At 45.4% G+C, this 18,266-nt stretch overlaps 2 protein-coding genes across 8 annotated transcripts in view; one reads left to right on the top strand and one right to left on the bottom strand.

Annotated features, from left to right (window-relative positions):
* LOC307210965 (E3 ubiquitin-protein ligase TRIM39-like) overlaps positions 1–862 on the top strand; it is a gene marked incomplete at its 3' end in the record, with an annotated part of 29,165 nt that extends 28,303 nt beyond the window's left edge. The window contains 1 exon segment of the mRNA XM_079967165.1: positions 345–862. Within this exon segment, the coding sequence (XP_079823291.1) occupies positions 345–862 (518 nt within the window).
* Positions 863–14,682: 13,820 nt separating this feature from the next.
* Positions 14,683–18,266, bottom strand: part of LOC307208764 (uncharacterized protein) — a 138,370-nt gene continuing 134,786 nt past the window's right edge. For 4 of the 7 annotated variants that reach the window (XM_079963707.1, XM_079963708.1, XM_079963705.1 and 1 more), the window contains exon 2: positions 14,683–16,601. In XM_079963707.1, coding sequence (XP_079819833.1) covers positions 15,319–16,601 — 1,283 coding nt within the window. In that variant the 3' untranslated portion in view covers positions 14,683–15,318. The remainder of the gene's footprint in view (positions 16,602–18,266) is intronic. The other 3 variants (XM_079963709.1, XM_079963706.1, XM_079963712.1) reach the window with 2 other exon arrangements.

Raw genomic sequence — 18,266 nt, 5'->3', positions numbered from 1 at the left:
CTCCTCCAATTCTCTCTTTCTCCTTCCCTAACACAGAAGAGATGAGTGAAAGGTTTCCTGGGTGGTTTTTCCCCTTAGAAAATGCCTGGGTTGGAAGGAGGGCAGGCACAATGGACATTGAATATAAGAAAGTGAAGGAAACTGATTTAAAAATCAACAAGGAAGTTATTTATTCTGCTGAGAGTCTGCAAGGAGGAGTCTCCGTCTTGCATGCGATGCAAGGAAATCCCCTTGATCTGAAAGGGAATCTGGGTTTTTCGGCTGTTTCTTGGATTAGGATGTCCATCTCTGTCTCTCCGCTGACTCTGCCTGATCTTCTCTTTCCCTCATCTTCTCCCCAACAGCAAATGTCACTCTGGATCCAGACACAGCCCATCCCCAACTCATCCTGTCCGAGGATCGGAAAAGCCTGAGATTGGGAGAGAAACCTCAAGCCCTGCCTGATAAACCTGAGAGATTCAACTTTTATTTTTGTGTGTTGGGACGTGAGGGATTCACAGCAGGCAGACATTTCTGGGAAGTCACTGTGGGAAGTGGGGAAGGGTGGGCTTTAGGGGTCGCCAGGAAGTCTGTGGAGAGAAAGGGCCGCTTCCCCTTTAGTCCTGAGGAGGGGATCTGGGCTGTGGGGAGGTCGAGAGGGGCGTACATGGCCTGGACATCCCCTAAATACTCTCCTCTGTCCCCAAGTGAGGAGCCCAGGAGGATCCGGGTGACTCTGGACTATGAAGGGGGACGTGTGTCTTTTTATGCTGCTGACTCAGGAGCCGAACTCTACACGTTCTCAGGAGCCTCGTTCTCTGGAGAGACCCTCCTCCCTTTCTTTCATCTGTGGGGAAATGAAACCCACCTCAGTATCTCCTGAGGAGACTACATCTGCCCCTCAGGCCCAGCAGGAGTTTCTCTCCAGACCAGAGTGACTGACATAAAAAACCATTTACCCACCAGGAGAGCCTTGGGCAGTTTTTCAAGGGCCCTTTGAGAAGATTCATTTTCCTTCCTTTCTCCAGAATTCCCTCTGCAGCTCACTTCTTCTGAAAGAGACAGTCACACTTTTAACAGTCCCAATAAATCATCTTTTCCTCACCTTGAGTCTTGTTTTCCTTTTGAGATGTCTGATTTGGCAGAGCACGAGGCTCTTAATCCCAGGGTTGTGGGTTGGAGCCCCACATTCAGCAAAGGTTTCCTGCACTGCAGGGGGTGGGACTGGATAACCCTCAGGATCCCTCGCAACCCTGCAATTCTACGAAACTAAAAAATGAACCCCTTCTCCCATGTCAGGCAGGACAGCTCCTTACTCTGGAGACCTCAGATGGGAAGAAAATAAAAAAGAAATTGAACAGGGTGTCAGCTTCAAATGCCCTCTGCAAATACAGCCTCCCCATCTCCACACATTGTCAGAAATGAACCTCATTGCATTGAGTGGGGCTTTGGCCCAGTTATATGTGCTTAGGGTTGATGCTCCCCCAAGGAACGTCTTTTCAGCACCAGCTGCATCTGATTTCTCTCCTGGGATACTAAGAGCTAGAACAACAAATGCCTATGGAATTGACCCCTCAAAGATCTGGCAGGACTTTCTCCCGCTCCACTATCAGGATCACCGACTACTGACCTGTGCAGCCTGATCTTCTTTTCCTGCGTTTCCCACTGGGTGGTGGCACATGTCAAAATAAAGACACCTTCCCCCCCCCCCGCCTGAGGGCCACCTCCCCTTGCTCCATCCCCTATACCAGGGGTCGGCAAACTAAGGCCCAGGGCCCAGATCAGGCCCAATTGCCTTCAAGATCTGGCCCACAGACTGTCCGTGGATTGGCATGGGGATTCTGTTCGTTCACGTGTGCCATTTTCCCCCCTGGACCATTTCATTGCCCCCCTCCCTCTCACACACCACGCCAGTCGCCTCCTCCCTCCCTCCCTCCCTCCCTCCCTCCCTCCCTCCCTCCCTCCCTCCTGGTTTCTCCCTGCCCTGCCTAGAGTGCAGCTTCTCTGGCCTGCCACAAGGTCTGAGGGCCAGCAGGCCAGCCCGTGGCTTAAAAAAGTTGCCGACCCCTGTTCTATATGATGATGGCGATGTTTGTGTGTCATCGTAAGTTTCCCTGTGAGCCTCTGCTCACCCCATGGAAGGACACAAAAGTGGCCCATTTGGTCCAGCGCCCAAGACACCTGTGGGAAAACTGCAAGGAGGACCAGAGAGGAAAACCAGCCTCCCCCCCCCCTGCAGTTTGCAGCAACTGAGATTTGTGGATATTTCACCCCTCCCATTGCAAGAATCTCCTGACAATGTTTCAGAAAGGAGGGGGCGGAATTTGCTCATCGCTTCTTCCGCTCCAGCCTGACTTCAAAAGGACTTCTGAGTGTTATCTGTACAGTGGTACCTCGTGTTAAGTACTTAATTCATTCCAGAGGTCCGTACTTAAGCTGAAACTGTTCTTAACCTGAAGCACCACTTTAGCTAATGGGGCCTCCTGCTGCTGCTGCTGCTGCGCCGCCGGAGCACAATTTCTGTTCTCATCCTGAAGCAAAGTTCTTAACCTGAAGCAGCATTTCTGGGTTAGCGGAGTGTGTAACCTGAAGCGTATGTAACCCGAGGTACCACTGTATAGAGATAAGGTGGCTGCTCAAACAACTGTAATACTCATGCAGTCCAGCATCTCTGATAGTCTTCAGTAGTTTATTTTAGTTTTGCAGTAGCTGTAAAAGAATAAAGAAGTTATGCTTCAGAGCCGTCGTTCGTGTAATATATGCTCTGCTGTGCTCCGCTGACTTTGGAACTGAGTTTGGTGCTCACAGCTCTAAGTTGTGAGTCCACGGCACTTAGACCTGCTCCCTGCAGCGGAAGGTCTCTGGGAGTGCTCTCCCAGCTCACCTGGCCCAGTCGGGGCTGAAGAGGTTGAGCCCAGTCGTTGGCACCGGCTCAAAGGCGAAGCTGACAAGATTTAGAAGCCTGCTGCCTCTGGACTGTGGAGGCAGAGCAGAGCCATTGTGCTTCACGGCCTAGTGCTCCATGAATTTGTCCCCTTGTCTTGTCCCCAGCTCAATGGGTGGAGCACGAGAGTCTTAATTTAAAGGTCACCGGCTTGAGCACCACGTTGGGCAAAAGATTCCTGCACTGCAGAGATCTGGACTAGGTGACAATTGTGGTCCCTTCTAACTCTGCAGTTCCATGATTTTAAGCTGATAGCCGTCTCTGCCTCCAGTGGCAGTGAGTTCCATAGCTCAATTGTGTGCTGCACAATGAAATGCTTTTATCTGTCCTGGTCAGCTTTCTTGGAGGGCCAGCACTTCTACTGCTATGAGGATCTGCAATGTGGAGATAATGTGTCTCTGCCTCCATCGTGGGGACCAGAGCAGGGGGTGGGCAGTTCGTTTGTCCCCTCCTGGGACAGGAAGCCTTGACAGAGAACTATCTTGAATTAACAACGACTGGTTTATCTTTTTTATTATAATTTTTTATTGTTAAAATAATTCAACATTAATACACATACAAACATACATTTCATACAACATACCTACATACATACAACATACCTACAACATACCTACACTCAATCCCACAGATAATTCCCATGACCATCCACCACGCCTCACCCTTTGTGTTAGACTTCCAATCTACTCAATTGCAATTTCTTTCTACTTCTATTACTTTCTTTCACACACCTTTAACCTAATTTCATATTTCTTTTTCTATCACACATTGTTATCCATCTTATTTAGTATTCCAATATTTGAAACGAAACTTGTTTATTATAATAGGAGTTCTGATTTTTCGATATAGTTTTGCAAGTATCTTTTAAACACCTTCCAGTCCCTGTCTGCCTTCTCTTTTGAGATCCTTCCAATTTCTCCCATTGTTTTGGATATATTGTAGTACTCCAATAATTTGGCAAGCCACTCTATCTTTGTTGGTACAGTACCACTTTTCCAATTTTTTGCAATCAATAGCCTTGCGGCTACTGTTGCGTACAAATATAAGGTCTTGTCTTCTTCCTTTAAGCTTCCTGGTACTATTCCCAATAAAAAACCTTCTGGTGTTTTCCTAAATGAATATCTGAACATTTTTTTCATTTCGTTATATACTGTTTCCCAAAACTGTTTGATGTTTAAACAATTCCACCATATATGTATCATAGTACCTTTTCCAGTGTTACATCGCGACTGGTTTCTTGAGGCAGCAGGAAAACAAATCAGGAAGGAGCAGGCCTCTCAAACACAACACAACATCTCTCAGCTCCAGCCTCCCTGAACTGTGGGAACAGAAAGCCAATCCTGGAGGTGCCATGCTCTGCAGTGTCTACTTACACTGAGTGGCTGTGGCTCTCCTGGATTTCAGACCGGCACCTTTCCCAGTGGAGATGAGGGGGTTGAACCTGGAAAAAGCAGACACTGTTCCCCTGAGCTGCAGCTCTTCCCCATTTTTGAAGTAATGAATCATAGAATCATAGAGCTGGAAGAGACCACAAGGGCGTCGAGTCCAACCCCCTGCCAAGCAGGAAACACCATCAGAGCACTCCTGACATATGGTTGTCAAGCCTCTGCTTAAAGACCTCCAAAGAAGGAGACTCCATCACACTCCTTGGCAGCAAATTCCACTGTCGAACAGCTCTTACTGTCAGGAAGTTCTTCCTAATGTTTAGGTGGAATCTTCTTTCTTGTAGTTTGGAACCATTGCTCCGTGTCCGCTTCTCTGGAGCAGCAGAAAACAACCTTTCTCCCTCCTCTATGTGACATCCTTTTATATATTTGAACATGGCTATCATATCACCCCTTAACCTCCTCTTCTCCAGGCTAAACATGCCCAGCTCCCTTAGCCGTTCTTCATAAGGCATCGTTTCCAGGCCTTTGACCATTTTGGTTGCCCTCCTCATGACCTTCTTTGTACTATTCGTTTAACTTTCTGAAGACCCAACTAATTCCTATCTTAGGTGAAAAGCAATTAATAAGGAGTCCGACAAGTTCATATATTCACATCCAAAAGTCACACTCAAAACAAGACCCCATTTAGAGCCCCAGAGAGAAACATGCAGCTGAATGATATAGACCAGTCATGATGTTACAATCACTAAACCAAGATGGCATTGTAAGAGTTGAACAGAAAATGGCGTCCTCTTATCTTAAACGGTCTTCACTACAAGGCAGTGCAGACCCAGAGGCCCATCTAGTCCAGATTCCTCTTCTCCCACTAGCTGATCAGGTGCCCCAGTGGGAAGCCCCCAGGAGGACAATTACAGTGTGAGTTACTGGGAGCTGTGGTTGTCAGTGTGGGTCTGTGGCTGCCCTTGTGATGTGTCCCTGGCCTTCGTTAGGAACCATCAAGTTGAGATGCTTCATAATGGAGTCTAGAACATTTGGGGACTTAACTAATTAACCTGGGGTGGGGTCTTGTTTCTTTAAAAATAATAACTATTCATCAACAAAACACAATCCATTTTGTTATCAACTGCAGCTGGTGCAACACAGAGATAGACTCTTCAAAATAAACTTTCCTCCCACTCCATCCATCAACCCCATTATTTTCCTAATCAGATCATCGATATCTGCTAAATCAGGCACGTCCAACCACAAGTAGCCTGAGATATACCATCCAGTATCAAAAACTGGCAGTAATCTACCACACCTTCCCTTTGTCATTCTTCAGCTTAAACATATTATATTTGCCTGAGGGAGGGAACTGCCAGAAGGCCCTCGGTGCTGGACCTCAGTGTCCGGGTTGAATGATGGGGGTGGAGACGCTCCTTCAGGTATACAGGACTGTGGCCATTTAGGGCTTTAATGGTCAGCACCAACACTTTGAATTGTGCTCGGAAACGTACTGGGAGCCAATGTAGTGCAGAAAGAGGGGGATGGAAGTCAAATTTTGAAATGTTAAATTGATTGTAATACTAATTAAATCTTTAAATTTGAAAAGTATAAATAAAAAACTTTTTAAAAATACACTGTTGAATTTATCTTAATGCTGCCAATGTTTTCAAGTGCGCACAATCCCCCCCCCCCATATTCAATAAACATTTTCCAATGTGGCCCACCTTGTCAAGTTTCCTGTTCTCACAGGTCTCAGCTATACAGCTGCAAATATAACGTTTTAATGTGTTTTAAGTGCATTATACAAATGTGACACTAGATGGCAATGGTGAGCTTATGGCAAATTCAATATATATTTTTTAAAACTTTTTTTTTAAAAAAGCATTTTTATATGTGTCTAGATTCCACCACAGTGGTCAAACAGATTCTTGTGGGAAGCCCCTAAGTGCCGCAGGGCCTCTCCCCACCTGCAAATTTCCAGAATCTGGTATTCCAAGATAGACTGCCTCTGAGAATGAAGGCTCCATTCAGCCGGCCCAAGTAGAGCCCTGCATCTGGACGCAGCCAGTGGCCCACCCAGTCCAGCCTCCTGTTCTCACAGTGGTCCACCAGATGCCCCGATGGAAAGCCGGCAAGCTGGACCGGAGGTCAACAGTGACACTTAAAAGATTCCCTGAGCCTGGTATTCAGACGCATCTCTTGTCTCCAACAGTGAAGGGGAAACTGAGCCAGGGCTGCTGACGGCCTCGTCCTCTAGGGAGGATGCTTAATCCACTTTTAAAGCCTTCCCAAAGGACCACAGCTTTCCCCATCCATCCAGGCATCAGACTTTGCACCAGAGCACTCGTTCCCTTCTCTGCCCCCCTAATGCAAAGGTTTAAGGGGTTGGGGGAAGGGGGAAAAACCACTGCAATGGACGTTTGGGCCCTGCTTTTCTGATGTTTTGCAATTGCATGCATAAATCTATACAAGAAAACCAGAGCTGGGAGTTTTCTTTCTCGTCTTCACTCTCCAGCTCACCTCTATTGCTCAAAGAAATTCACCAATTCCTCCAAATGGGGAGCTGCCTGCAGTGGCCATAGACTCACACAGAAAAGCGGGGGACAAAAGAGTTCCTTCCCCCCCTCAATTTGAGGGCAGGCGTGGGTGGAAGATAAGATGTGGGGTGTTTTGTTTTGCTTTTCCAGCTTCTTGTGGGCGGGAAAAGGAATGGCAGGGGGATAGCCCACTAACTCAGAGGAGAATCTTCCAGCAATTTCCAGGGTTATGAGAGAGGGAAAGAAACGTTTCTCCATCCGCTTCTCTCCATGCCACGAGTAGTTTTTAATAATGTAATAGACCTATGGTGCTAAAATGTTTAGGTTGTTAAATATTAGGATTTAATTAGAACTTGTACGTTAGAACTGGGATTTGTTATAAGACAGGCTCAATGTGTATTGCAACATAGCCTCCAACATTTCTCCAATGAAGACAGGGACGTCCTATTTTATTACAGTGATACCTCGGGTTACATACGCTTCAGGTTACATACGCTTCAGGTTACAGACTTTGCTAACCCAGAAATATTACCTCGGGTTAAGAACTTTGCTTCAGGATGAGAACAGAAATCGTGCTCCAGCGGCGCAGCGGCAGCAGGAGGCCCCATTAGCTAAAGTGGTACCTCACGTTAAGAACAGTTTCAGGTTAAGAACAGACCTCCGGAACGAATTAAGTAATTAACCCGAGGTACCACTGTATTATTATTATTATTATTATTATTATTATTATTATTATTATTATTCCCTGCCCATCTGACTAGATTGCCCCAGCAAAACTGGGCAGCTTCCAACATATATAAAAACATAATAAAATATTAAACATTTTTTTAAAAAAACCTTCCCTATATAGGGCTGCCTTCAGGTGTCTTCTAAAGGTTGTAGAGTTATCTCCTTGGCTTGGGGGTCGCCTAACTCCATGCCCCCAACATGTCTCTGATGAAAATAGGGACATCCTAAGGAAAATAAGGACGTTCCAGGATCAGATAAGAAATGAGGATGGTTTCAGTAAATCCTAGAAAATGGGGACACTTGGTGGGTCTGTTAGAAGGGGGTGATGTAAGGGGGTGACTGACTGAAGCACAGTCTTTACACATAAATGCTAATTAAACACCTCAGACCCCTTACCTTACCCGTTTTAATGCAAATTGAGACTGTCTTGCAACACATCCCAGTTATAACATGCAAGTTCTAATTACCGTATTTTTTGCACCATAACACTCACTTTTTTCCTCCTAGAAAGTAAGGGGAAATGTCTGTGCGTGTTATGGAGCGAATGCCTACGGGTGGCGGATCTGCTGCAGTCGTGAGCAGAGGATCCATGGTTCCCCTTCCTTCCCTCCTCCGTGGCTCGCTTTGAAACAGCAAAGCAGGAGAGGAGCCACTTACACAGGTGTAAGCGGCTCCTGTCTGGTTGGCTGCTTTAAACCGTGCTCTCTGTCCCTCTCTCCTCCCCACTCAGCTCACTAAATAGCAGCAAAGCTTTTCAGCTCTCTAAGCTGGGGAGGAGGGAGAGAAGCAGAGCCTGCTTGTTTTAAAGTAGCAAAGTAGGAGAGGAGAGGAGCCTTCTCCCCTTATGCCCCTCTTCTGCATTATTAGCAGCATCCTTCTCCACACACCCCACGCGTGCTCCTTGTCCCTTGAGTGCTTTTCCTTCCCTCCCCACTTAAAATGTGTTTACAAAGCACGGATCCACATGGATCCTCAGGATTTTTGCATTGGGCTACCCCAAACTCACCGTCAGATCACATGTCTGTGGCCACAGCATGAACCACAAAAATCATACATCCACTGTTTCATTTAGAATATTTTTTTCCTTGTTTTCCTCCTCTAAAAACTACGTGCGTGTTATGGTCAGGTGCGTGTTATAGAGCGAAAAATACGGTAAATCGTAATATTTACAAAACACCATAAATCTGTTACAATGAACTTCTATCATGTCACCTCTTACCTGAAGGAGCATCTTCACCCTACCGTTCAGCCCAGACACTGAGGTCCAGCTCCAAGGGCCTTCTGGCGGTTCCCTCACTGCGAGAAGCAAGGTTACAGGGAACCAGGCAGAGAGCCTTCTCGGCGGTGGTGCCCGCCCTGTGGAACGCCCTCCCACCAGATGTCAAGGAATTAAACAACTATCTGACTTTTAGAAGACATCAGAAGGCAGCCCTGTTTAGGGTTGTTTTTAATGTTTGATGTTTTATTGTGTTTTTATATTTTTTGCAAGCCACCCAACAAGTTATCATCATCATCATCTGGTGGGTGCAATGCACAAGCATCCATCCTGCTTGCAGAGATATTTGTTGCTGCTTGGCCTTCTCAGGGTTAATAGCAGTGGAGCTTGCTTCCTAGAGAGGAAGGGGTAGCTGCCCCCATAAATCAATCAAAATCAATAAACACCAATGCGAATCTAGAACCCTAGAGAAGACCAGCTACTTGCACACACACACACACACCTCGCCCCCCCAGCAAAATTGCTAATGGTGTGCTCTGGTCCATGGGGTCACGAAGAGTCGGACACGACTAAACAACAACAACAAAATTTTCAAAAGCAGTTGGCTCGTAGAAATGACACTATTCTTCAAAATATAAAAGCACCATATTATCCACCCTTTACAAGACAGGACAAAAAAAGAATCTGCGTGAAACTGCGCCCCTCTGCGGTCTACGCCCTCCGCTGCTTCCTAGGTGGCCTAAGGTAGCTCCAGCCCTGATCAGAGTTATAGCGTTGGAAGGGACCCGAGGGTCATCTAGTCCAACCCCCTTCAGTGCAGGAATCACAGCGTGCAGTCACCATCCCATCTGAAACCATGCTCACCTTTGCCAATGGGCAGGTGATTTTATTGCTGAAACGTCGTTTACATCCCACCTTTTTCTCTTCAAGGAGCTCAAGGTGGCCTTCATGGTTTTCCCCACTCCTTGTTTCATCCTCACAACAACCCTGTGAGGGAGGTCAGGCTGAGAGGCAATGACTGGCCCAACGCCACCCAGTAAGTTTCATGGCTGAGTGAGGATTTGAACCCTGGGCTCCCAAGCCCCAGGGCTCACACCCCAGTCACAGAAATATGGGATATGCACAAGCAAAGCTGCTGTCTTAGCTGTGAGAGGAGAGGAACTTCCATATCTAGGCAGTATACTGAATCTCAGCTGCTGCAGGTAAGTATTACTTTGATTAAATTAAATTAAATATAAAGTATGTCAAAATTAGCACATGGCCCTGACACGCAGTGGCTTCCCGTTTGTGGAATCCCCAGGTAAGCTCTCCCCAGGTAAGTTCGCCTGGCGCCTTCATTATACACCTTTAGGCGCCAGGCAAAAATGTTCCTTTTTAACCTGATGGACATCCTATACCCTTTTAAAATGTGGCGCTTTTTTGGACGGGGGTGGGGTTCTTTGGTTGTTCTTATTTTGATTTTATATATTGCAATATTTTCTGTGAACCGCCCTGAAACCTCTGGGTAAAGGGCAGTATATACAGGTGAGATTGTTAATTTGGGCTTTTCATCACCTGTACGCCATAATCATCACAATTATAACAAATAAAGGCTTGACATATCTCGCTTTGCATGTCATGAGTCTATCTCATATATTAGTTTCACCTTTTAAGTTGAATGACTGAAATAAACGAACTTTCCCACGATATTCTAATTTTTCGAGTTTCACCTGTAAATTCAATAAATAAAAATTAATTAAATAAAGGAGCCTCCCTCAGGTTTGTAGTCCATCTTCAAATCTCCGCACTCTCTAGCCTGGTGGCGAGATGGGCTCATCCACAGTTGCTCAGGGAAAATCTCCTGCCCAACAGTGCAACCATTTACTCACCAATAATTTGCTCTTGGTTTTGCAGGACCTGGCGGCCCCTCAGATGAGGAGAATCTCCACCTTGAGACAGAAACTGGCAGAAACGGGAGAAGCTGGTTCAGCCTCCGTGGAGAAACGTGACTCCTTTGGCCCTGAAGAAGGAAGAGAGGCTTGTGCTTGTCGGCTGAACGCAGTGCAGGATTCTGGGAAAGAACCACGCAGAACAACACAGGTGAGGAAGAGACCCTCAGCTTAGACGTACAATGCTGGCATTTCTGCTACCAGGAGGCCGAGGGACCCTGAGAGGTTTGCAGCGGACTCCACCATCTCTGCCGTCAGTGGCTGAAGCCGGGGAGACACACCAAGACTCAGATCCTGGATTTAGTGATCCTGGAGCAGTTCCTGGCTGTCCTCCCCCCGGAGATGGAGAACTGGGTGAGGGAATGCGGAGTGGAGACCAGTTCCCAGGCGGTGGCCCTGGCCGAAGGTTTCCTCCTGAGTCGGGCAGAGGACCAGAAGCAGCAGGAGCAGCAGGTGAGAGACAGTTTCACTGAGATAATAATAATAATAATAACAATAATAATAATAATAATAATAATGTTTTATTTATATCCCGCCCTCCCCAGCCGAAGCCAAGCTCAGAGCGGCTAACATCAAATGTATAACACATTAACATAAAATCAGACAATCAATTAAAATACATCCTCACCTGAGATATTTCCCAGGAGCTGGTAAAGTGGGGGGGGGGGAGAGACCCTAAAACGTTTCACTAATTGCCCAAAGTCTTCTAGATTGTCTCAACTCTCCCCCAAAAGTGTTTTCCCTCTTAGAATTTTATTTTTGATCCTAGTCCTCATTGCTGTTTCAGGTAAAGGAACGAACTGCAGAGGGAGGAGGAGATTTCTCTGAGGCCAAGGAAACGTTCCTTGCGGTGGCCTATCAAACAGGAGGGTGACGGAGAAACCGCCTTACGGAGTAAGCATAGATGGGGCACCTTCGACCAGAAGAATGGCTCCTTGCAAGTTCAAGATGAGCATGATGTGGCACTTGTCTGAGTGCCAGTCCCTCAGGTTGCAGGATCCAAGGGGACATATGAAATAAGGCTATCCATCTGCTAATCCAGGGGTAGGCAACCTAAGGCCCGGGGGCCAGGTGCGGCCCAATCGCCTTCTCAATCTGGCCCGCGGACACTCCAGGACTTTGTCTTTTATTATTATTTCTTTGTTTCTTATCTTTGCTACTTCTTTATTTTTTATTACTTTATAAATTTTCTATAATTTTCTTTTTTTTTTTTACCTGTTAAGAGATACTATATAATGCTTGTACAGACATGTAATTTTTTTAATCAATCAAGAATATTAATTAAAAACAAAATAAAAAAATTCCTTCCAGTAGCACCTTAAAGACCAACTAAGTTAGTTCTTGGTATGAGCTTTCGTGTGCATGCACACTTCTTCAGATACACTGAAACAGAAGTCGCCAGACCCTTCTATATAGTGAGAAGGTGGGGAGGGGTATTACTCAGAAGGGTGGTGGGAATGGGTGATTGGCAGATAGCTGTGATGAGCCTGTTGACGACTCTTAACGACTGCAATGGGTCTTACAGGAAAAAGCAAGGGGTGAGAAGGTGAAAAATGGCTTTGTCATGTATAATGAGATAAGAAGGGAAGCCATTGCTACCTTCGGAAAGCGAAGCCCCGAGCTTGCAGGGAAAGTGCTCAATTCTCAAAATAAAAAGAAATTCGGACCTTAATTCTTTAACTGAAAGGACTAATTTGGCTACGGAAGGATTCGGAGTAAGAAGTGAAAATTTACGGAGGTCAGCCGCCCTCTGAAATCAGCTCTGACGCAGAACTGTAAGCAGAGCTGGAAACGGAAAGTAAGCTGCCGCTAGCGGCTTTGATCTCTCCCCCCCCCCCTGCGGATCTCTTTTAAACTTTCTTAAAAACAGTTTTGCAACAAAGTTAAAAGGGGGGGGGAAGAAAGTCGGAATAGGGAAAGTCCTCGAAGATACAAATACAGAGTGAGGGAGTCTGTGCTTAACATACTTTTTACTTTTGGAATATCTGCGTAACGAAGCTCCGGACTCCATTGTTACTATTTTTAGCGGAAGTTTCTGCGGGTGAACTAAAGAACTGAAAGTGATACATTAAATGCAATTCTGGCTGGACTATTTTTTTCTCTCTTCTTTTACTGTTCCCTCTTTCTTGTTGAAGAAGGTAGGCAAGGAGGCAGTTTATAATATTTTTATCATTTGGTAAAAAGGAAATTCAAAAATAATGTTATAAAAATTTGGACGTTATAAATGTACATTTGAGACTAAAACCCCTGTGGTCAGCAGGGGAACTACAATTTGTTTTTTTTCTCCGCTTTGGACTTATTAGCGGTTGTTTTGGATTGGGACTATAGACTAAGAATTTATATGTATATTGAAAGCTCTTCACCTAGTTTTCACCTAATTTTTGTGGAAGTTCTGTTCCTAATCTTTATTTGAAAACTTCTGGACTGAAATTGGCAAGAACCCCTAGGGACACTTGAACAATAGTAGACTGCAGTTGTTGTTTTTTTATAAAAGGATTATCTTTATTTTCTATTCTCTATCTTTGATGTTCCTGTCCTGAATTATTTTTGGGATTTGGTTTTTGGGACTTGGTTTTTGCTAACCTCTGCTATTGGAGTAGCCTAATTGGTGGCAGAAGACGACTAAGGATTAGCCAAATTGGTGGCAAGAAGATATACAATTTGTGCTACTTTCTCTCTGGTGGCACCCTTTGGTGGATTAACTCTGAATCAACTTTTCTTTGGTGTCACCCCCTGCTGTAATTTGGAATTAACTTTAAAAGATTTCTACCCACTTCCAGCTGATTGGGATTTTGCCCTTCTGGACTGGGGGAGGGCGCTAAGGATTGGGATTTGTTACTATTAAATGGTCGATTGTGTTATTAGATATTTGTAAGTGTAAGATAATTAAATTGAAAAATGAAGAAAACAGGTGAAGGTACACCAGCAGATAGGAAAGGGTCAAAACAAGAGTCAGATTTTAAAGCGGAAATTTTGAAAATGTTTGCTGAGATTAAACAAAGTGAAAAGAATCTAGAGACTAAATTAGAACAGGTGGATAGTAGAATTGGTAAAATGGATAAAAAAATTGATGAAACAGTAAACGAACTTAAAGGTCAAATTAAAGAGGTATCGAAAAGAACACAAAAGCTAGAGGAAGGGTGGAAGAAAACTAAAAATGAAATGAAGGAAATGAAAAAAGAGGAAGACAAAATGAAAACAGGTATGTTAGAGATGAATAAAACGCAAGAGGAGGTCTTAGATGCGATTGCAATGAATGAACTGAGACAGAGGGAAACCAATCTGAGGCTGAGAGCCATACCAGAGATACAGGGGGAGAACATCAAGGAGAAGCTCACTAAGGAGTTGGCACAATGGTTAGAGATGGAACCAGATGAGGTTGCAAAAACAATTCAAAGTGCATTCAGAATGAGAGTAAAATCAGTTAAAACACGAAAATTTCCTGGAGACTGTTTAATAACATTCAGAGACAGATGGTGAACACAGTGGTGCCTCGCAAGACGAAATTAATTCGTTCCGCGAGTCTCTTCGTCTTGCGGTTTTTTCGTCTTGCGAAGCACGGCCATTAGCGGCTTAGCAGCTTAGCGCTATTAGTGGCTATTAACAGCTTAGCGGCTTAGAAAAAGGGGGGGGGAAGGAAAAAAAACTCGCAAGAACTCGCAAGACGTCTTCGTCTTGCGAAGCAAGCCCATAGGGAAATTCGTCTTGCGAAGCACCTCAAAAACGGAAAACTCTTTCGTCTAGCAAGTTTTTCGCCTTGCAAGTTTTTCGTCTTGCGGGGCACCACTGTACCACCCTTCCTTCCTTTACTGATCTAACTTTGTCCCACATGGGGTTTTTTGAAATGCTCAGAGGAAATCTGATTGGTTCTTACGAACACTGTGTAAAAAGTTCTTTTGTGAATAAAACGACCTGGGCCAAGGGGGGGGGGGGGGAGAGAGAATTATTATACACACTCCTCCCAGAGTCTTGCTGGTCAATCCTCATGTGTATTTTATTAATCAGAGTCCAATCCTTCCTTCCTTTGGGAACGCTACATATAACAGCAGATGAAAATTAGGATATGAAAAGCAAAACTATAGAATAGGCACCTAGAATTGTACATGGATTCAAACAGCACAGTCCAAGTGAATAATATTGGCATTATCTGATGATCAAGTATATCTCCGGATCTGCCAAGCTTGTGATAACAGTTGTTTATCAGATGATGGTTCTGGTGTATATAGAATTATAGAACTGTAGTTATAAGGGACCCCAAGGGTCATCTAGTCCAACCCCCAGCAATGAAGCAATCTCGGCTAAAGCATCCATAGCAGAAGCCCATCCAACCTCTGCTTAAAAACCTCCAAGGAAGGAGAGCCCGCCACCTCCCGAGGGAGACTGTTCCATTGTCAAAACAGCTCTTACTGTCTGAAAGTTCTTCCAATCCATTAATGGCTGTCCTGGGGGGACCAGAACACGATGATTGGTTTACTCTCTGTAGGAGTTATTTGATACGATTAAAGATCTTCCCACACACCAACCCTTTCTAAGATGTTTCCCTTGTACGAGTTCTGTACTGTTTAGGAAGGGAGCCCCTGCCACTGAAGTTCTTTCCATACGCCAAACATTTCTAAGATTTCCTCCCTGTATGAGTTCTTTGATGCGACTTAAGGGAGCTACTCTGACTGAAGCTTTTTCCACACTCTGAACATGAATACGGTTTCTCTCCTGTATGAGTTCTTTGATGCAATGTAAGGGAGCTACTGCACCTGAAGCTTTTTCCACACTCCGAACATGTATAGGGTTTCTCTCCTGTATGAGTTCGTTGATGCAACGTAAGGGAGCTACCACGACTGAAGCTCTTGCCACACTCCAAACATTTATAAGGTTTCTCTCCTGTGTGCAATCTTTGATGCAAGGTAAGGCTGGAACTGTGGCTGAAGCTCTTTCCACACTCCAAACATGTATATTGTTTCTCCCCTGTATGAATCCTTTCATGCGAGGAAAGGTTGTCAATGCGACTGAAGCTCTTGCCACATTCCCAGCATTTATAAGGTTTGCTGCCTCGATGAGTTTGTTGATGTCTAGTAAGCCCATTGCTGCGAGCAAAGCTCATGCTACACTCCAAACATGTATGCGGTTTCTCCCCTGTATGAGTTCGTTGATGGGACTTAAGTGCGCTACTCTGACTGAAGCTTTTTCCACACTCTGAACATGTATACGGTTTTTCCCCGGTATGAGATCTTTGATGCGAGGTAAGGGCACCATTGTCACTGAAACTCTTTCCACACTCTGAACATGTATACGGTTTCTCCCCGGTATGAGATCTTTGATGCAAGGTAAGGGCACCACAGTGACTGTAGCTCTTTCCACACTCCGAACATTTATAAGGTTTCTCCCCTGTATGAGTTCGTAGATGCAAGGTGAGGGAACTACTCTGACTGTAGCTCTTTCCACACTCCAAGCATTTATATGGTTTCTCCCCTGTATGAGTTCGTTGATGCAACATAAGGCTGTTACTCCAAATAAAGTTCTTTCCACACTCTGAACATATATACGGTTTCTCCCCTGTATGAGTTCTTTGATGCCTAGTAAGCTGGCCATATTGACTGAAGCTCTTTCCACACTCGGAACATGTAAATGGTTTCTCTCCTGTATGTACTCTTTGATGTAAAGTAAGAGTTGAGCGATGACCAAATCTCTTTCCACACACTGTGCATTCATGCTTTTTCTCCTCTCTGGCAATTTGGTTTTCACCACCCTGAGACATACAAGAGTCACCCTCCGGCTTCTGCTTTCGTCTCTCTTCTCGTCTGCTGCCTCCATCTTGAACCCTCAGCTTCCTTTGCTCTTTGGATTCTTTTGGTGACACTTCTGATTGTTCCCCTTCTGCCAGCATCCCTTCAACATCTCCTGATAGAATAAAAAGGCAAACTTATGAAATGCTAAAGGAGCGTCTTCACCCCAATCATTCAGTCAGGACACCAAGATCCAGGTTCCAAGGGCCTCGTGGCAGTTCCCTCACTGTGAGAAGGGAAGTTACAGGGAACGAGGCGGAGGGCCTTCTTGGTAGTGGTGCCCACCCTGCAGAACGCCCTCCCGTCAGTTGTCAAAAAAAATAACTATGCAACTTTTAGAAGACAATTGGAGGCAGCCATTTAGAGGGAAGTTTTAAATGTTTTATTATGCTTTTATATTTGTTAGAAGCAGCTAGAGTGGCTGGGGCAACCCAGTCAGATCCGTGGGGGTACAAATAATGGAAGTATTAATATGGTATTATTATTTATTGAGTTTATATACCGCCCTATACCCGGAGGACTCAGCGTGGTTCACAGAAACGATCACATATATAATCAGAATAAAAACAACCCAATAACACTCCCCAAAAAAGAGCCACGTTTGAAAATGACTATAGGATGTCAAAGATATCTAGCAAAAGCCTGGTTAAAAAGGAACATGTTTGCATGGCACCTAAAGGTATATACCCCTTCATGGATCACTGCCTTGTCATGGTGAAGGGGCTTGAAGCAGCTATGACCTATGCCGTGCAGGGCCACCCAAGACAGACAGGTCAGCCGAGAGTTTAGACTAAATGTGATCCACCTGGAGAAGAAACTGGCAACCCACTCCAGTATTATGCCATGAAAGCTCCAGGGACATAAAAAAGGAGAAGCTTTGAGAGGAAAGTGAGTTTCCAAGGCATGCTCTGATTCATGGGGAGTATAAGGAAGGCGCCAGGTGAACTTCCCTGGGGAGAGCATTGCACAGACGGGGAGCCAATGCAGAGAAGGCCCTGTTCTCGTGTTGCCTCCCTCCGGACCACTTGAGGAGGAGGCCCACGAAGGAGGGCCTCATAAGGGGATCTCAGGGTCCAGGTAGGTTCATATGGAAAGAAGCAGCCCTTGAAGTATTGTGATCCTGAGCCATGTAAGGCTTTATAGTTCAAAACCAGCACCTTGAATTAAGCCCGGAAACTAACTGGTAGCCAGTGCAGTCGGACCAGGATGGGGGTAATATGCTCACCCGCCAACTCCGGTGAGCAACCTGGCCGCTGAATTCTGTACTAGCTGAACTTTCCAAACAGTCTTCAGAGGCAGACCTACGTATGACGCATATCTATATCTAACCTTGAAGTTACCAGAGCATGGACAACGGTAGATAGGCTATTCCTGTCCAGATAGGGGTGTAGCTGGGCCACCAGCCAAAGGTGATGGAAGGCACTCCAGGCCATCTGAGCCTCGAGCAACAGCAAAGGATCCAGGAGAACCCCCAAGCTACGAACCTGCTCCTCCAGAGGAAGTGTAACCCCATCAAGAGCAGGCGACCTTCCAGCCATCTGCTCTAGGGAACCACCCACTAACTGAGCCTCACTCTTATCTGGAGTGAGCTTCAATTTGTTGGCTTTCATCCAGCCCATTACCGAGGCATGACACTGGCGGGAGAGGGTGCTCAGGGGTATTAGTATTAGTAGTAGTAGTAATAGTAGTAGTAGTAGTAGCCTGTCTAAGTAAGGCCTTAGCCACGCTTGGAATTTTAATGTGGACTTGAAGTTGCTTGTTTCTCCTTTTTTTTAACCTC

The sequence above is a fragment of the Podarcis cretensis genome (genome assembly GCF_951804945.1).
Source record: "Podarcis cretensis genome assembly, chromosome: 2".
Taxonomy (NCBI): domain Eukaryota; kingdom Metazoa; phylum Chordata; class Lepidosauria; order Squamata; family Lacertidae; genus Podarcis; species Podarcis cretensis.
Note: the sequence above shows the minus strand (reverse complement) of the source record. Positions and strands in the feature narration are given on the sequence as shown.